Source organism: Notolepis coatsorum, assembly GCF_963971535.1.
Source record: "Notolepis coatsorum genome assembly, chromosome: 2".
NCBI lineage: Eukaryota > Metazoa > Chordata > Actinopteri > Aulopiformes > Paralepididae > Notolepis > Notolepis coatsorum.
Genome location: NC_140166.1, coordinates 194,632,518 through 194,652,837, shown reverse-complemented (window position 1 = coordinate 194,652,837; position 20,320 = coordinate 194,632,518). Strand labels below are relative to the sequence as shown.

Below are 20,320 nucleotides of genomic sequence, written 5' to 3'. Positions count from 1 at the left end.
CCCACACTCTCACAAATAAACTAACAATTGTACCTGTAGCAGTATCATGGTAACTGAACTGACGGGAGTTGTGGTCGTGTGTCCTGTTATCCTCTGCAGTGTGAAGTTCATGAATAAGATACAGTACGTCCACAGTCTGGACGAGTTGGCAGAGATCGTCCCCATGGAGCATGTGCATGTCCCTGAGTGTGTGGCGCAGTAAGTATCTTAGTTAGGCTAGTTAGTTGGTTGTTTTGTCTGTTGTGCAGCATACAAATGCTCAGTTCATATGGGACTATGAAAGACACTAACAAAAGCAAAGCATTCAGGCATAATTACACAATTATACTGTATTTCATACAAGTAAACATAATGAGGTAATAGTTAGGGACAATCCATAGAACTAGAAAACTCAGAAGGCAGGGACAGGTTGCCATTAGCATCAAGATAATTAGGTACATGTATTACATTGTTTGTTTCCCCAAGTAGTATAAATTAAATGAGCAATGTCAAAAATCCATACCACTTAAATGAAATCAATTCAATAAAATGTAAACAGCAAATTGCAGTTTGCTTGCTGATGAAAGTTTTGATGTTTGAATTGGAAATAAAACCCACTTCCTGTCCTGAATGCATTGAATTGAAAGTGAATTGATCTCAACCCAAAGTTTATCTTCATTGTCAGCCTCTCTATAACCACTAGATGGCGCACACAAGCTGCAGAATCAACACCCAACAAAGAGGGCTGTTTCCTCCCATCACCAACGCATGCATTCTGACTAGGAAATATTTAGCCTTTGGAAAAGATTAATTATGTAAATGTACAAACGAACAAATCTTGCCTCAGAAAAGGGATTACTGTGAATATTTCTGAGCAAAAGAATTATGGAATATTTGAAGATCATACGTTTCAAAATAAACAGGGATTGAGATGATAATGTTTTTATTCACAAACAACTTTGAATACATTTAATATATAATTAGCATTTGATTTTATTTTATTAGGGATCCCCATTAGCTGGTGCGATAGCAACCAGCTAGTCTTCCTGGGGTCCACACACAAAAAAACATACAAAAACAATCACTATTGCAAAAACTAAATTATTAAAAGTCAGTACACACAATGCATAATGAAACTACTGTAACAATTAAGATAGCTAAAATTACATTAGTGTAAAACAAAAACAAAAAATTACTTTACAGTGTTAAAGTGAATCTACTGTAAATGCAGCAGAGGTTCCGAGGCAGGCCATTCCAAAGAGTTAATGCTCTAAAAATAAAAGATCTCCCCAAAGCACTGGTTCTAGGACCTGGCAATTCAAGCTGCCCACTACTGGAACCTCTAGTGTAATGCTCGTGCACAGTATTACTAAAAACAATCTGATTATGTATAAAAACAGGAGTTTTACTGCTCATGACCAACTTGAACAGCACAAGTATATTAAAAGACAATCTATTTTCAACGTTAAGCCAAGATAGGCGGGCATGCATACGGCTCACATTAGACCTTAGTGAGCAGCCCAGTACCAACCGTGCTGCCCTGTTCTGGACCACCTGGAGCTTCCTGAGGTCACCACTGGCAGCAGATGACCACATCGCAGAGCAATAGTCAAGATGACATAAAACTAAACTTTGCACTATCTGACATAAAAGGGGACGGGCAACAAAATAAGCACATTTCCTGGAAATACCAATTGCTCTTCCCATTTTTAAAACAATATAATTAATATGCTGAGACCAAGACAGAGTGCAATCCAGCATCACTCCAAGGAGTTTAGTACTTTCAACTTGTTGAACTGCCGAATTACACAAGTTTAAATGAAGCTTTGGATTTGTAGATAACCTGTGCTTTGTTCCAAGCACAATACATTTAGTCTTGGAGATATTAAGGACAAGTCTATTACATACTACCCAGGCATGCACAACTTTAAGTTCTCTACTCAAAACTTCATTAAGTACATTGCATGATGGTGCAGCATAATACAATGTTGAATCATCTGCATAAAGAACTGTTTGACCCCAAGATAGGTCATTAGTAAATACAGAGAAGAGCAAAGGTCCTAGGCAACTTCCTTGCGGAATGCCACACTCTAGACCTCTGCTGGACAGGCTGCCATTTAGATACACCTTCTGTGATCTAGAGGACAAATAACTTAGTATCCACTTTAAATCAGAAGAGTTAAAACCATAACCAGTAGAGAATTGTCCAGCACATCAAATGCAGCACTAAAATCTAACAGCACAGCTCCCACCAACATAGAGTTATCTATAGCTTTAAGCCAGTCATCAGTCATCTGTATCAAGGCAGTAGAAGAGTGACCAGCTCTATAGGCATGTTGAGAATCTGTTGCAAGCTTGTTTGAAACAAAATACTCTTGAATTTGTGAATGCACCAACCTTTCCATGATTTTGCTCAAGACAGGTAAAATACTTATAGGTCTAGAATTTCCCTCATTAAAAGCAGCTTTGGTATCCTTAGGTAAAGGAAAAACCTTAGCCTCCTTCCACATCTTTGGAAATAGCATTCTCTGTCACTACATGCCAGACATTTCTACAACAGGGATATGACAATATTATATTATTCTCTTTTTCAGATTCGATGAAGAGAGAATTAAAGCTCGAAAAGAGAGGTGAAATCGATTACTTATTTCTTGTTTGGATTTCATCTCATTCCATCACGCAGGCTCCTCATATAAATGCTGCATTTAATTTGGATGCACCTTCTATGCTACACTGCCTTTGTCAACTCTCCAGTATGTGGGCGTCTGCCCAAGTGCCAAAATGTGACTATCAAGCAAAATTTTATTAATTGCTTGAGTTATATTTCCCAAAGCACTGACCAATTACTGTGTGAGAGAGAGAGAGAGAGAGAGAGAGAGAGAGAGAGAGAGAGAGAGAGAGAGAGAGAGAGAGAGAGAGAGAGAGAGAGAGAGAGAGAGAGAGAGAGAGAGAGAGAGAGAGAGAGAGAGAGAGAGAGAGAGAGAGAGAGAGAGAGAGAGAGAGAGAGAGAGAGGGAGAGAGGGAGGGAGAGAGAGAGAGAGAGAGAGAGAGAGGGAGAGAGAGAGAGAGAGAGAGAGAGAGAGGGAGAGAGAGAGAGAGAGAGAGAGAGAGAGGGAGAGAGGGAGAGAGGGAGAGAGGGAGAGAGAGAGAGAGAGAGAGAGAGAGAGAGAGAGAGAGAGAGAGAGACAGACAGACAGACAGACAGACAGACAGACAGACAGACAGACAGACAGACAGACAGACAGACAGACAGACATGTACACAAATATGTACACAAATATGTACACAAATATGTACACAAATGCACCATGACCGGTCTGAGAATTGCTGCAATGTCTAAAAGAAAAGCCAAACAAATTGCCAAATATTGCTGTGTCTCAGCTATTATTGGCAGCTTAGCCACATGGAGAAGGAGGTGCTATGTGTACCCTTAAGTGTTCAGTGCTGCTTGGCCCCGATACATTTGATTCCCTGTTTATGTAATATAATTTGTGGAACCAAATAAAGTATTAAAATGTGTGTGTGTATAGAATGGAGCAGGAACAGAGACAGCAGGAACAGCATCAGCCGCAGGCAGCCAAGACGGAGAGGTATAAGAGTCCTACTGCCCCTCCTGTATTTGATTAACCCTTTCACTACCAAAGGGTTAACCCTTTCACTGCCACACGACAAATGGTTAACCCTTTCACTGCCACATGACAGAAGGTTAACCCTTTCACTACCACACTACAGATGGTTAACCGTCTGTAGTGTGGTAGTGAAAGGTTAACCTTCTGTAGTGTGGTAGTGCAAGGGTTAACCTTCTGTAACCTTGGACATTTACGGTGGCCAGTTTAGAATTGTAGCCTCCCGTAGGTGCTCTTTTAGAGCGGTTTTGAATGTGGGTAGGGATTCACATTCCTTTACAGCTGTGTGTAGGGCGTTCCACATTGATGTGGCATAATTGCTAAACGTGTTTAGTCCCTTGTTTGAGCCGAATCTGGTTTTAATATGATTTGTTGAGCTTCCTCTGGGGTACAAGTGAGGTACACATACTGTACACCACTAGGAGGGTAGCCCTACCCACTGTTTGACTGTGTATTACATCATGAAGAAGGCATTAATAGAGGCCTTGCACAGAATGTTTGTGTAGTTGTGTAGTCCAACATGGCTGCCTGTAGCATAGCAACCATTGTTTTGTACATGGCTATGGAAGAGACAACGGTTGCTATGTGCAAAACAACGGTTGCTATGTGTTGATATATGAGAAATATATCAACAAAACCATAATCATTTGGTGTCTTATTATTTGGTCTTGTAAACTGGTTACAGTTGAATAGTAAATGCATTTCCAGTACCTACTCTACCACTACACAAACATTCCGTGTATTACATTACAGTTTTACATGAAGCAGGCTTGGATCCACCAACTTCACATGAGAAATGGTTAACTTTGCTCAGTTAGGAGTCCTTAGGACAAATGAGCAATTAGGACAAATATGGACGAGGGAATATTGATGTTATGATGGCTATAAAAGGTAACCTTTTTAAACTCTTTTAATAAAATTGTATCTAATTTCCAGGCCAAAGTCAATGATTGCGGACCAAGGATTATGAAAAATACCTGGCCTGTGGTTTATCCATTTCAAGGTAAAGAAACAATGTGTTGCATTTCTCATATTAGCCACAAGGTGGCTTTACATTGTGTAAAGACATGGTTCATGTAGCTGCAGTGGAGCACTAAAAACACGTTCACAGTATGTGAAACTGTTGGACCAGCAACCAGAGATAGAAAATGTATAATAGTAATAGGCTACCCACAAAGAATAGCATTTTGGTTAAAAGTCTGTTCACAATTCTATGTACAAAAAAATAGTATAGTATTGTAGTATTTGATAGCCTACCAATTGTACTTTGGAATCATCCTATGTGAAAACTACATATTAATTGCATAACTGCTGTGTTCAGAGTTAACAACCCCACCTCTATAACCACACATAACCTGCTCACCTGGGAACTAAATCCCTAGTGTCACCTCTATAACCATGCACACATAACCTGCTCACCTGGGAACTAAATCCCTAGTGTCACCTCTATAACCACACATAACCTGCTCACCTGGGAACTAAATCCCTAGTGTCACCTCTATAACCACACATAACCTGCTCACCTGGGAACTAAATCCCTAGTGTCACCTCTATAACCACACATAACCTGCTCACCTGGGAACTAAATCCCTAGTGTCACCTCTATAACCACACATAACCTGCTCACCTGGGAACTAATCCCCCAGGGTTTTGATTGATTGATTGAAAATTGTATTAACAGATTGCAGAATGGGTACAACAATACAGTACGGCTCAATACACACAATTGTTAAGGGGATGCAGACCAGAGAAAGACTTTCGTCTTGTTTAGGGTCAGGGTCCCCCATGATCAGGGTCCCCCATTTTAAATTCATCATAAGGGTCTTCCTTATAGTATAGTCACCTCACCTCTGGCTCCCTCTCAGACTTCTCACTGTCTCAGTACAGGTGAGAAATGCTATGGGGGTGAATAAAATGCACAACTTCTATTGTTTAAGCTAAACATGGTGTAACAAAGTCCAATTTCACCCACACACTGAGTACTTCCTCTTTATGCTGGCTGTTTTGAAGTAAGAGCTTATTTTCATGCATGCAAACTGAATTACTGCTTAAAGTTGCAACTTAGTTTAGTTTAGTGTAGTTTATTTATTTAGCACATTATTTAAAAAAAACAGTGCTAGGAGGGAACGAAGCCCAAAGGGCTTGTACAAAGTTCCACTCCCATCCCATTGTCCATAAACATATATGAACGAAATACATGTAAACATGGTCTAGAAAATACTCTCAAAACAAGATCAGAGACATAAGGCAGACACTATAGCGAAAAAATGGAAGATTGACACGGGCCAATAACGAGAACCATTTTTTTGTGAAAAAGTACAAGAAGGCAAAGGAGAGGAGAATAACATATGAACAGTATCTAATGAAGAAAAAGAACAAGCCGCCATAGATGTAACACTCATGCACAGGAGTAACATAATATGTTGATGATTTATGAGGAAATTAAATTAGATTTTAATTGTTTTTTAAATATAGATAAGGAGGTTGTTGACCTCAATGATGAACTTAGAGTGTTCCAGAGTTTAGGACCTAAGCTATATGAATTGATGGCTAGATGTCCGACTTCTCCTATGCATATGAAGCAGATTCAAAGTCATGTACATAACATTTTTAGTCTATGTGGTTTCTATTCTGTCCATGCACAGTTGGTTTGAATTTAACAAGGTGAGCAGTTTAATTGTTATGCTATATTGCCACGAGTTCTGTGTGAAAGGGGCTGTTGTTTCCTCCACATTTTGCTTTCCCCCCGCCCCTCCCTCAAATTGCCCCATAGTGAGTATTCACTCAATTGTCAGGCAATCACCCCAATTAAAATGTGTAGGCACAGATAAACCATTTATATGCAGATAATGAATGTCCATGAGCCCCTGCAGAGGGTACGACTGTCCACTGAATTCAGAACGACAGAGGTGTCAGCCTCTCACCACATTGTTTAACACACATGCACATTATCGACATTGCTTTGGAACTTGAGATGATGGCCATGTGTATGAAAGCAACAGCTGAAGCCATTGTGTGGTTGTGAAACACTACTGTATAAGACTAAGACTAATACATCTGAATCACCACTGAATAGGCAGCCAGACATGGGGGTTAGTAGGGTTACTAAGTACCCATTTATCAGCATATGAATGGCTGATTTGCACCGACCCCACTAGTGGTGTTGTGTCCTAAAGTGAACTTAAGTCGCCAAGCCTGCATGGGTGGAGGTGAAGTTTGAAACGGCTAAATTGAAAAACAACATGTTTTCTGAACCACTAACAATATTTCCTTCTCTTCCTGTTTATTTTATTCGTTGCAGGACATTACATAAAATTGGAGCATGAAGTTAATGGTTTATCTACCAGTAAAAAGCAGAGGGGCAACACATTTAAGTCTCATTGCATCCAGCTGAAGAAAAGTGTTATCATTTTCCCGCCAAGATGCTTAACATTACCTCTCAAATAAAATTCCCTCCATCAAGCTGTGCTTCTGTCCCAGAGGGTTTTATGTTACAAGTTGTGGACACTGGTATATGAGCTGCCTGTTCATGGAAACTGTTACTGTTTTTTTTATTCATCATGTTACTCTATGCTAGGGCCTGTGGTCATCATGTTACTCTATGCTAGGGCCTGTGGAAAGACTTTCTTTGACGTCATCTCATGGCGGGGCTCAGAAGCCCAGCTCATCAAAAAGGTTGGGGTTCCATGGACTACGTAAAAATGCATTACAAGAACACACAGAACATTAGCAAACAGTGTTTGCTGAATCCGCACTGGAATATATGCATATCTTCTGTTGTGAAAGGTTCAAACCCTTGGCGTAACTAGAGATGTAAGACAACCAACTGAATGAATGCTGTATAAAACCTTCCACCGATGGTCTACTCTTTCCATCTACAGTAGAATTACGTACGTATGCTGCTTTGCCGCACAACTTTCAAATATTATGTAAAAAGGCTTTGCCCCAAATATCAGATGCCTTCACTTTTGGTTCCCCGTCATAAATGCTGTATCATAAGACTTTTAAGGTCCCTTGTTGTGCTTTACTGAGATGATGACGTCTTGTCAATTCTCTGGAAGTGACAGTTGTGATTGGAGGATCAAGAAAAAAGGGCAGGGTTTGACATAGGTCCATTGATACCATATCCAAATCTGGCCTTGGAACGTTGGAACAGTGTTGCCAGATCTACGATAACTAAGTACATACAAACGATAACTTACAAAAAGTAATTTCCCTTAAAAAATCATTGTCACTTTCTGCCTGGGATGATAATTTAACATTTCCCTTCTGGCAACACTGCATTGGGATCATTTTGTGTCATTTGCAACACATCTGCTCTGCAATACTTGTCTCAGTCTGCAGTCGGTGTCACCAGTCATCTGTACTGTACTGGCATTATGATGATGTGCCTCAGTACCTGGAATATGGATCAACACAGGCTCCACTTGCACCTTGTGGACCCGAATGACATTCTGTGTCAACAATGAATGTGATAATATAATGTTCTCACCATTGATTATAAGGTTTGAGTGGGGCCTTTGTGAGATGACGTTGAGTTAATGTAGCTCAGCTTGGATTTTGCTTGGATTTTAATTAATGAAGGCTTTGTGCATTTATTTCCAGGGGAGTGAAATCCGCTCTCTTTTCTTTGGCGTTTGTTGTTGGCGTTACAGCCCAGAGCATGTCAACATGCTCTCAGCATGTAAAGTACATACAGATATCTTTCATATGTTTCAGTGAATTATGGACTGGGCACCTTCTGGTGATCCATTATTTTTCTCCCATGTATTCTATCAATCGGATACTCGCCCACCGCATGGTAGCAAGAGGGGCGGTAGGGTTAGAGGTTTTATTTTTGTAAAGAATTACTATCTCAAGCCTGCCCTCTTTTCTTGATCCTCCAATCACAACTGTTGCTTCCCTCAGGGAAGCAGCAGCAGTTGTGATTGGAGAATCAAGAAAAGAGGGCAGGGCTTGAGATAGGTCAAATATTGCCTGTGTGTTGTTAGTATTGGTTTGCACTATAGTGTTTTGTTGTAAAATGTGTTAAATAGTGTAAGTCTATAGTCTAGATCTTATGGATTTAGTGTTTGGGGCGATTTTTCCTCCCAAAATATAAGTCTTCTTATTTTGTACAATATACAACTAATGTCATGCACAGACATGCCTATGCACCTACGGTATAGCAAATAGGCCTGACAGATCTGTGTTTCTCACCTCTAAATTCCTCCTTTTCCGTTTGGCCTTCATGTCATGCTTTATGAATGTATATAAATGGCTCAAAATGTCTATTCTACAGTTCCAATTGTTTTAGTCACGCCATTTATAGTAACTTGTTGGAACGGTGCTGGGCATAGGACAGGAATTGTACAAAGGCTATTATTATTCCTTGTAAGAAGGTCCCTTTATTGTAGGGTTATCAGCTCTACTGAGTGCCTGTTTTAAGCCAAACTATTGATAGAATGTGAGGTATATCCTTTTGATTAGTATAGAGTTAAAGGGGAACTTCACCAAAAAAACAACAATGCTGGTATATTTTGCACATAATCTCACACACATCCTAAACCCACTTTAATTTAGTTTGGCAGTTATTGAGAGTAAATTAGTTTGAATATGGCCACCAGTGATATCAGCGGAGACATTGAATCCTTGTGTTGTGTTAAATACAAATACAATTATGTAAATGAAAAAAATAGCGATACCTTGTCTGCTGCCTTATCATTTCATTGAGCTGTAATTAACACAACACACAGATTCAAAGTCCCTGATGACATCACTGATGGCCATATTCAAACTAATTTACTCTCAATAACTGTCAAACTAAATTAATGTGTGCAAAACTAGAGTTTTTGGATGTGTGAGATTATGTGGGGCGGGGGGGGGGGGGGTCTGCATTGTTTTTGGTGAAGTGCCCCTTTAATATCAAGTTGTGTCCATAAGGTTTCCTAGGATATTATTGACAAAGCAGATCCAAAATACACTTTCAGCTGTTATTTGTTTTTCATTTGAAGTATAAAAGCACAATATGTATGTTGTTATTCCATTGCTAATAATGCAAAGACATGGCTTGCCATTTCTGCTGATATGTAGCTTGTAAAAAAAATTCAGATTAAAATGGGAAAGATGATCTAATACATAGTTCTGATGTTCTTTAGATTGTGATGGTAGTTTCTGCCTTGTAAATATGACTAAATAAATTGTTCCACACAACACTCTTTCAGACTTTGTTTTCCTTCTTTGTTCGCATTCACACAAGACAGGAATACCCAAGCTTGGTGGAAGATTGCATACATTTGAAGACCCTTATAATTAAGTTTTCAAATTCAAATTCCATTCCACTTGATTATTAGTCTGTAGGCCTAATATATAGTGTTCAGACAGGATAAAGCCCTATGGACTGGAAGTTCCAAAAATGTCTTTGCTCTGACAGGGATGAAAGGAGACTATTAATACTAACACCATGACACCTTTGTGACAATAGCATCGCCTCAGTCACATGAACCCCCCCCCCCCTGGGGTAGGTAAAATACATAGTGCAAAAGACACGTGAAAATACAAAAAGTGAAACGTGCGGCTTGCAGCTTGCCAACCTTCCCTGGAACACATTTAGCCTTTGTGTCCTTCCTTGGCACACATTACCAACACAGGAAAGCATGTGAAGTGGAATGTTGCCACCATAAGCTCTAATTCATCAATTATATCCACCCCTCACTTTGGGATGACTGAGTCATGATATTGTAAAAAGCTTACATCTCTCCACAGACTTGGTGACTTGATTACGTTTGGATATATGAGCAACTGTATTATTGAATAAATAAATAAATAAACAAATGCATGTCTACTGATAAGAATGGCAGTAATAAAAGTGATGAGTATAAATTTGGCATGATGTAAAAAAAAAAAAAAATTAAATGTAAAACCATGACGTGTATAGTCAGGTGGGTTCTAGCCAGTGGTGAATTTAACATGCGCTGTGATGGACGTGGCAGGTGGAGTGGACACTTATAAATATGGAAATATGTGGAAATCAGACGACGATGATTGGTGTCTTTGTGAGTTCGGCAGAACCCGATTGGCCCCAGTAAAAAAGGGGACATACCTTTAAGGGTACATCCGGACCACGTGGGGTACGTGCTGCGTGACGCAAATCTAGATGATAAATGAATGTAGCTCGCGTCGGATCACTAGTAGGACGAGAGGTCTCCGTCTGGATCAAGACATTTAGGGTCGCTAACTAACTTGACCACTTTCTTCCTCGCATCGTCTGGATTTTCTCTTCATCTGACACTAACTACCAACAACATTTAGCTGTTTCTTCAGTTGAAGTTTAGCAGTGCTCTCAAGAAGTGACTGATCAGACTGAATATGAAATACATTATAGGAATTGGCGGGTAAGTACAAAACAGATGCACATTTTAATTGACCCGACTAACTGTTAATAACGCTATCTAGCAATTAATTTAGTCCGATGTTTGTTACATTTTGCATGATTTAAATGAGTCCGCTGTTCGCTTACGAAGTAATGATGGATAATCATTCGATAATTAGACTGCTGGCGGAAACCAACAACACATGGTGTTTCCGACCAAATGTACTTTTAATTCTCCATTCATGTAAATGTTTAAAACTACGTATTAATTCTAATCTATACAGATTTGTTGTGTTTAATAAACTGCCGGACATTAAAGGGTTAACTGTGGACACCCCAATGGGACAGTTCACCCAAATGTTGTGGCCGCCGGCTGGTTTGTTGTCATGTTCGAGCGGGACATTTGAAATTTCAGCGCGGAGCTATAATACAAAGTGGAGGGACATCTGTTTATGGGACAGTTGGCTGTCTGTTACTTTGCAATTACATGTTCATTAAATGAGTAGACTACTGTACACTACAGCAACAACTGTTAACCCATTGCAATGCATTTAAACAGAATGGCCTATTTTCTTTCAGCTAAACATGCATATAACTTGACCCATATACTGCATTATACTAACCTATTGCTACACATTTTCTACATTTTCTGTCTCGTTTTCAGAGTCACCAATGGTGGCAAAACCACTTTGACAGAGAAATTGATCAAGGCATTACCCAATTGTTGTGTTGTTCACCAAGATGACTTTTTCAAGGTAGGTTTTCTTTAGTTGGCCATTTGATGGTGATCTTTTGTGTTGGCTTGCCTCCATTTCCTTGAATGGACAGGCAAGGCAATGGCTGCCACCAGTCACCCAACTTCCCCCCTTCCCCCTTGTTGTTGTCCTTGCCACATCAGTCATGTGTTTGTATCTTTTGCATGAACCCTGTTTGTGTGGTTATTATAACCACAGTCAATTGATCCAGCACAGCCAAGTCATTTTAGATAGCCTAAACTTCTAGGATTGTGATTTGGCATGCATTGCTAGTATAATCTTTTTAAGTAGACTTTAATACAGCCTAGGAAGTTCTGAATAAGATTTTAAAAGCATAAAGGCTCCCTGTTTTCCACTTCAGCCTTTTGGTTTTAACCTGACTGCCGTTCTCTATGCATGCCTTGTCCTTGTGGCTGTGTGTACGCATGGCTTGTTCTACCATGTGAATGGAGTGTTCAGCCTGCTGTGAGGTTGCAGCAATGTTTTATTGGTGACTGTTATTTCAGAAACCTGATCAGATAGAAGTCGGGAAGGACGGCTTTAGGCAGTGGGATGGTAAGACCCAGGAGACTCTAGATTAATAACTAATCTGTTACTTGCTGTAACATAAATTCCACCCTCATATTATACATATAGGCAATTTCATATCCTAAGTAAATCACTCCACATTGACCTTGCCCAAATAGCCATCCCCTTACAACACCAACATTTCCTGTATTATCACACTTGAGTCTCTATCTTCTCACTAATCATCTTTCCCCCTCCCCAATTTCTGTATATCCCTCTTTCTATTTCCTCCCTTCCCTATATCCCCAATCTCCTTCCCATCCATCCTGCCACAGTGATCACAGCCCTGGACATGGATGCCATGACCAACACGATAAAAGCCTGGGTGGAGAACCCGGTGAAGTTTGCCAGGTCCCACGGTGTCAACCTGGCCCCTGTCTCTGAGGTGGCCGACCCTGAAGAACAGATCCACATTCTGATAGTAGAAGGCTTCCTGCTGTACAACTACCAGTGAGTTGACTGACTTCACCTGGGGAACGTTTGAGATTTATTCCTACTTCAAAGTGTCTACCTTAACCCTTTCACTACCACACTACCAAAGGGTTAACTCTTTCACTGCGACAATACAGAAGTTTAACCCTTTCACTGCCACACAACAAAGGGTTAACCCTTTCACAACCACACTACAGAAGGTTAGCCCTTTCACTACCACACTACAGACGGTTAACGGTTAGTGAAGGAAAAGTTTGATTTTAATTTGTTCAGTCACTTGGAAAATGGGTGTTGCCAGGTAGCGCAGCGGACTAAGCGTCTGCCTACCACCGCAGATACACTGGTATCGAATCCGGCTGTCGGCGGTACCTCCGGCTTGGGGGGTCGTCCATACTGACACAATTGGCAGTGTCAGCGGGTGGGATGCCGGTGGGGTATGTATCCTGCTCGTTGTAAACAGCGACTCCTACAGGTCGGTCAGGGCGCCTGCACAGCGAGGGAGGGAACTGGGGGAGGTAGTGTGATCCTCCCACGCGTTACACCTCCCCAGTGAGAGTCCTCGCTGTCGGGTGAAAAGAAGCGGCTGGCTGTCTCCACATGTATCGGAGGAAGCATGTGATAGACTTCAACCCTCCCTAGACCGGCAAGTGGGGGGCAAATGCACACAACGACCAGGAAGGGGAGGGGCGAATTGGCATAACGGCTAAAATTGGGATGGGAGAAAAAAGGAGGAGAAAAAGTAGATAAAAAATAAAATGGGTGTTGCCAAATGGGGAATTGTTTTTTTTTTTTTTTAGGGAAATTATCATTGGCAAGTCATAATCAATGGAACAAATAGGCAGACAGGGGGCAAAATGATCATACATCTGGTAATCTGGGGGGGGGGGGGACAAGTTACAGACATGGTTTGTGCACAGCGCAACATCAAAGCAACAAATGACACAGCAGCAGAAGATGTTCGTTAACCCAAGTTAGCACTGTACAGATTACCATCCATATTAGAATATTATGTTCTGCTAAACCAGTTGCGTGAGCTAAGGTTTTTTCTGGCATTGTTTCTTAAAATTCCATTAAAGTAATTGGCAAGGATAATGTTAATTTGAAACAGAAATGTTATTACCGGTAAGTAATTTAAGCTTTCGTCAATAGACTTACAGACTTATAGTCGTGAGAATGGGTGCAGGCTGTCAAGATTAGAGATGGTTCTGAGAAATATACAGTGTGCTATTGGTGGTGGGCGGGGTCAGTTTGTGTCACGTGATCATTTTGTATGTTGGCTGGTTAGGATCTGCGTCTGCGGTACAGTTTGTTCCAGGCGACACTATGCTGGCCCTGCCGTGTTGAGAGATAAGACTGAGTGTTTTAAGGTTGGGGCCCCAGAGCCATTCATAAATTGGGCTTTTGGGGCGATGTGCATTCTTGTCTGCACAGTGGGGTTCTGTGTGTGGTTTAGAGATATTGTGACTTTGTGTGGAGTTATGCAACTACCCTTTTATGAGCCTAAACTCGTATGAACCTGCTTGATTTATCGAAGATCTAAATCACAATTATTTTGGTCGCCGATTATTTAACACAAAGTCGAATACGCACTAACTTTGGAAACATGGGGACATTAACGTGTGTTGTCGGGCCTTACAAATAAATTTGATTTGATTTGAAACATGCATTTATTTGTGGGAGGGGGTTAACAGTAAATTTCCTTGAACTTTACATATAATTAAACCGAAAAACAAATACATCATCAATTATTATCTAAGCCAAAAATACAATTTGATTAATTGCCCAGCCTTACTAGACTCTGAAAGGAGAGTTTCCATAGAAGTTAACCTTGTTCTTGTGTCTTTCTGCAGGCCCCTGATGGATGTGTACAACAAGGTGTACAACAAGGGCTATTACATTTCCATTCCATACGAGGAGTGCAAGAGGAGGAGAAGGTGAGGGCAGAGTCCAGGGCACTGAGGCATCCTAGCAGTGCCCTTGGGGTTGATATAAAGACCATCTCTTTTTGCAAGCAGGACAGTGGCCGAGTTAGTTCCATAAAGCTGCTGGGACGTCATGCGAGGAGTCTATATTGCAACACAGTCGCCTGTAGTGTGGATGCCTTTTTCTAGCCATTACCATCCTGTCTCTTTGGCAACACATTAGCTAGCTACAATTATTGCTGTTGAAAATTTCTCAATTCTACGATGCTAATACTAATAGTCGACTACCCCCCTGAATGGGGGGGGGGATATATATATATACCGTATATATATATAATCGCCAGAGGGATACGTGTAATGTGTGGTTAAAAGGCCAGCGTTCTAAATTATAGGAATACGTGGCGGTGTTTGCAGGGCTATAACTATATTCTATATTATAGCTATGGATACAATACTATGGCCCATTTGACATCGAGTATCTATCGTTCAATATGTGAAAAGGAAATAATTTTTTCATCCATACATTCCCATTTTATACCGTGGTGAATATAAGTATGGTTTTATATGGTATGGTAATTCCTGGGAGGCTGGTAATAGACCGCAATGTGTATTATACTAAATGCATTGGCGTTCCGTCCCTACACGCTACAATAAAAAAAATCAACGGAATACGTTATGGACTAGCGTTACACACATACGCTCGGATCGCAATGAAGGCATGCTTTGATCAACGCAAGATTGATATCGTATAGCCCTTACCTTAACTAGGATGTACCCCGAAAAGAATATTCTAATTATCTGATCACGAGTCCCAGTATTGGTTTCGATCGTGTCGCCAACATAATCCGCCACACATCATCCATCTGGAGCATTTGCCGCTCCTCAAGCCGCTCCCCTTGCCCGACATGGAAAAATCAGACCTGACCTGTGGGAAACACTGACTGATGGATACATCTTGATATTTGTCTACTCTAGTGTCAGACAGATGAAATCCTCTTTCAGTGTTTTCTTAGGCAATTAGCCTCGCTGGTATGCGCGCCATTAGCGTTAGCCACGCTCCTAGGCCTCTTTGCTTTTGGAAAGTGATAAAAAAAAATATATATATATTTTGCATTAAACTAAGAGGTTGGCAGTCGACTGGCTCCTTTCGATCGATTATTCGACTAATCGGGGTCAGCCCTAATATGGTTCATGTGATGTGTGTTTCTAGAAGTGATAACAATGGTGAAACCTTCTAATTGAGACCGTTTCCTTTTCAGTACGAGACAGTACACCGTCCCAGACCCTCCTGGCCTGTTTGACGGCCATGTGTGGCCCATGTACTTGAAGCACAGGAAGCAGATGGAGGATAGCTGTTTGACTATTGGTATGTTCAATGACATTGTTCATTCATTATTCAGTTTGATGAACATTGTTACTCAGCTGAAAGAGTTGTACCCTTCCTGCTGACTTGTCATACAGAACATGCATGTCAAAATGTAAATGTATCCAGGGACAATTCCTTCAGGGTCCAGGGTCTCATAATTTAATATCTATATTTACCCCAGGTAAACTACTAAGAAAAGGTGATTCAGTTCTATATATATATTGTTGATGTTTATGCAAGTTGTGCCTTCTGCTCAGTACAACCTGTGTAATTTGTGTTGCAGAGTATCTGGACGGTTTGAAGTCAAAAGAAGAGATTTACAATCAGGTGTACGAAGACATTCAGAATACACTGCTCAATCGCTTATAGGTGAGACCGTCGATGCAATAGTTGTCAACTTGTATTTGTTACTGTTTTTATTTTTATTACGTTTTACAAGACAAATTGTGTTGATTAAAAATTGATAACTTTGTCTAACAAGACATTTCTTTTGTCTCTTGCAGCAGGAACACTGGTCCCTCACCCTGTATAGATTACTTGTAAATAGCACAAAGGAGTTGTTTCTTTTGTTTTTTTGAATGCTCTTTTTATTGTCTTTTTTTTGTAAATAGTTTAAACAAATGCAACAATGTTAACTTATCATTTGTGTCATCTGCAGATTACCTGTTTTTTTATTAGTATTTTCAATTCTGGTTTGTTTTTCCCCCCTAAAAGATGATGTTACTGTGCTACGTTATTGTTAAAGCATTGACCACTATGGGCCATTTACCTGCTAATCTCTCTTATACAAATAAATACATTAGTCACTGTTAAAGAGACATGTCAAGTATTTCTCCTGTGTCTGCCTCTTTTTTTTTTTTTTTTTCAACAAGTTTTAATGTTGATGAGCAGAAAGTAATGCATGTAGACAGAATATTATTTATGGGTGGTACGCTTGAGTTTATTCTCAACAGACATTTGTTATGTAACTTAGAGCAACACGAAAATGCTCTTACCAAGTTGAAAGACGTGAACAAAATGTTCCATCTACAATGTTAGAATACTGATCTTCATGGTGCATGGTGATGGATGTAGTTATATTTGCATGTTATCAGGTGTCACATAGTCATTTCAGCAAAGGGGAAAATGTTCACTGCATTGGTGGGGAGTGCTCCTAACCACGGGGGCTGTTTTTAAGGGATAATAATCAACTTCATTTGTATAGCATCTTTCATACAATAATTGCAACCCAAAGTGCTTCACAGCAGTAATGTAGACATGGCAATACAACTGGCAGAATAAAAGCAATGCATAAAGTGCAGACATAAAAATAGGCATAACATGAGCATAGAATTGACTAAATAAAAGCAATGCATAAAGTGCAGACAACATTAGCATAACAAAGCTCTGTAGGGATGTTCAAGCTGCCTCCAAGATGTAATTTTAGTCTGTCCAAGTACTTTTCTAGTTTTTCAGATATTGGACGTGGGAAGTGTTAGCAGTAGAAGTTAATTGAGTGCATGAAGCTTTCTAAATTGTGCACCCTAATGACTGCCACAAGTATGCTTAGCAGAATTCTGAAAAATAATAAACGTCTAAAAAAAATGTGGTGATTTAACAATTGAGTAAATTATCTTCATTTTGTCAGTCCTTCAGTGAGGACTGTTTGGACACAATCATTAAATGAAGTGCCTATTCCTCGTGGTGGAGGACACAGTTTAAACTCTTACAGATGGCACTTAAAATGCTGATTACAGCAAGGACACAGTGTCCTTGTGTGCAAAGCACATTTCCTGTGGGGCGAAGCCCTGGTGAGTAGGATAATAGTTTAATTACAAACACAATTTAACCAGATTAAACCACTATATAAACTAATAAGGCAAGGTTCAGCTGTCAGTGGTGTTTGGTATAGTTTTGGTTTGGACACTTATCTGTATAATATTGGTACTTATTTAGTTAGTTCTGTGCAAAACAGGCAGTTTTCTATTTGAAACTATTCTTGTTTGAGAATCTCAACATGCGATTTATTTTTATTAATACTTTTATTTGAATGAATGACTTTATTTGACAATATAAGAATAACATGTGACAGAAAGCACAGTCAGGAGATACTGCCAAGGATGAACACAAAGCTCCGAGCTTATTTCCATTTGTGGTTCTTGTAGGGGAATGAGATGCTTAGATATGCATCATACAGACATGACATCACATCACATATACCATTTATATACATAACAGACTCATAAACATGCAACAGTGCCTTTTTGCTGAGTGTCTAGGTTAATTATAGTCCCTTTTGAGCCATGTCTTCAGGCTGGACTTGAATCTAACAGCATTGACTATGATTTTCAGGTCACTGAGCAGACTGTTCCAATAGACAGCTGCTGAATACAAAAATTACTCCTTCCCCATGCAACTCCTGAATCTGATTGGCACAAAGTCAGTTGAGCTACGTCTATTTGAGTATGCATGGGTGTCCCTGATTCGGTTGAAGTAGTTGTTGAAGTACACTGGCACGATTCTGTGAACTAGGCACATCCCTATTTGGCTGACTCTGTCTTCCACCTTTAGCCATCTCATGTTCTCGTAGGGGGGACACACATTTTACACTGTACATTGGAATACTGACAAAGCCTTCCTTGGTCATTTACTGTACAACTAGGTTAGGACATTTGTAGGGGCCAGTTTCGAATTGCTGTCTCACGTAGGTGTTTTTGAAAGTGGGTAGTGATTCACATTCCTTTACAGAGCTTTGGGTAGGGCGTTCCACATTGATGTGGCATAATTGCGAAACGTGTTTAGTCCCTTGTTTGAGCCGAATCTGGGTTTAACATGATTTGTGGAGCTCCCTCTGGTGTTGTGATCGTGGTATTCACTGACCTTTGGGAAGTATTTTGACATGTACATGGGTACCTTGGTCGCGTAGTGTATCTTGTAGACCAGGCCCATTGCAAGTTGCTGTACTCTGTCGTCTACTCTAAGCCATCCTAGGTTGTCAAAGTGGGCAGGGGTGAGGTGGGTTCTAGGAGTCAGGTCAAGCAGTAGTCTGACTAGCTTGTTTTGAGATGTTTGTAATTTTTTTTTTTAGTGCCTTTGAGGTGCTTTGGTACCATGAGGTGCAAGCATAGTCGTAGTACCCTTGAATGAGTGCTCCTGCTAGAGTCTTCAGGGTATTCTTGTTTACCAGAGAGGAGATCCGGTACAAGAATCGAGTTTGTTGGTTGACTTTTTTTATTACATTGGATGCCATTTTGTCACAGGAAAGATTAGCCTCTAGGATGGAACCCAGGTAGGTAATTTCATCTTTCCTTGTGACAATATTGTCACCCACTGTAACCGAGAAGCCGTCGGTCTTGCTGAGTCTGTTATTTGAACCGAAGAGAATGGACTCTGTTTTGCCCATGTGTAATGATAGTTTGTTGTCGGCGAGCCATATGCAGATTTTGCCTAGTTCCGAGCTGAGGGCTTTTTCAACCTGTAACTTGTTCTTGTCAGAGACCAGCAGGGCTGAGTCGTCCGCAAACAGGAACAAGTTGCAGTCACAAGCTGATGACATGTCATTTGCATAAATTAGGAATAGTAGTGGTCCTAGTATGCTTCCTTGTGGAACACCGCAGCTCACTGTGAGGGGGGGGGGATAGGGTACCGTTTACCTCCACCATCTGTTCCCTCCCCTCCAGGTAGGATTGTATCCATTCTGACTTTTGGGGGTTTTAACCAGGGTATTTAACCAGGGTAATCACATTGATATTTCCACCTATTTTTCAAGTGGGCCCTGGTCAAGAAGGCAGCATACAGAACATTTTCACATATAGAACAAGATTAAACCAAACACAAATGGGGGCAGAGGTGGCCTAATGGTTAGAGAAGCGGGTTTGTGACCGGAAGGTCGCCGGTTCGATGCCCGGGACCGGCAGGAAAAATCTGCCGCTGAAGTGCCCTTGAGCAAGGCACTTAACCCCCAACTGCTCCAGTGGAGTTGCTCAGTGGCCAATGGTGTCAGACTGTGGTTGTACTGGGCAGCTCCCAGGTATGAATGGAACTGTGTGAGTGTGAAGCAGGGCGTAGCTGAAAAAGAGCATCTGTGCTCAGCGAACCTACCCTGGGTAAATAAAGGTTAAGAAGAAGATGTCTTCACATTTCAATGATAGACAATGATTTTATTAGGAAAATTACAAGTATCATACATAACATTGAAGTATCATGGCCCTGCACTCCAGAGGATTGCACTTAAAAGCATTACTTAAAAGACTTATTTCCAAAGTGGTCCTCGATGGAAAACATAAAAACAAGACATAAAATACATTTCGTACCCTGCACTACACTAAGAGAATATGGGGAAA

General features: G+C 40.6%; 2 protein-coding genes across 2 annotated transcripts in view; both read left to right on the top strand.

Moving 5' to 3' along the window:
* The window catches only part of atcaya (ATCAY kinesin light chain interacting caytaxin a), a gene marked incomplete at its 5' end in the record, with an annotated part of 29,003 nt that extends 24,399 nt beyond the window's left edge, over positions 1–4,604 (top strand). The window contains 4 exons of the mRNA XM_084307554.1: positions 100–198; positions 2,574–2,609; positions 3,510–3,569; positions 4,542–4,604. Coding sequence (XP_084163680.1) covers positions 100–198; positions 2,574–2,609; positions 3,510–3,569; positions 4,542–4,575 — 229 coding nt within the window. The 3' untranslated portion in view covers positions 4,576–4,604. The remainder of the gene's footprint in view (positions 1–99; positions 199–2,573; positions 2,610–3,509; positions 3,570–4,541) is intronic.
* Positions 4,605–10,757: 6,153 nt separating this feature from the next.
* Positions 10,758–16,829, top strand: mibp (muscle-specific beta 1 integrin binding protein). The gene is made up of 8 exons (XM_084338172.1): positions 10,758–10,978; positions 11,621–11,711; positions 12,218–12,266; positions 12,554–12,728; positions 14,561–14,644; positions 15,892–15,998; positions 16,282–16,367; positions 16,502–16,829. Exons 1-7 carry the CDS (start codon positions 10,953–10,955, stop codon positions 16,365–16,367), a joined length of 618 nt encoding a protein of 205 aa, XP_084194298.1. The 5' UTR covers positions 10,758–10,952; the 3' UTR covers positions 16,502–16,829.
* Positions 16,830–20,320: the final 3,491 nt, after the last annotated feature.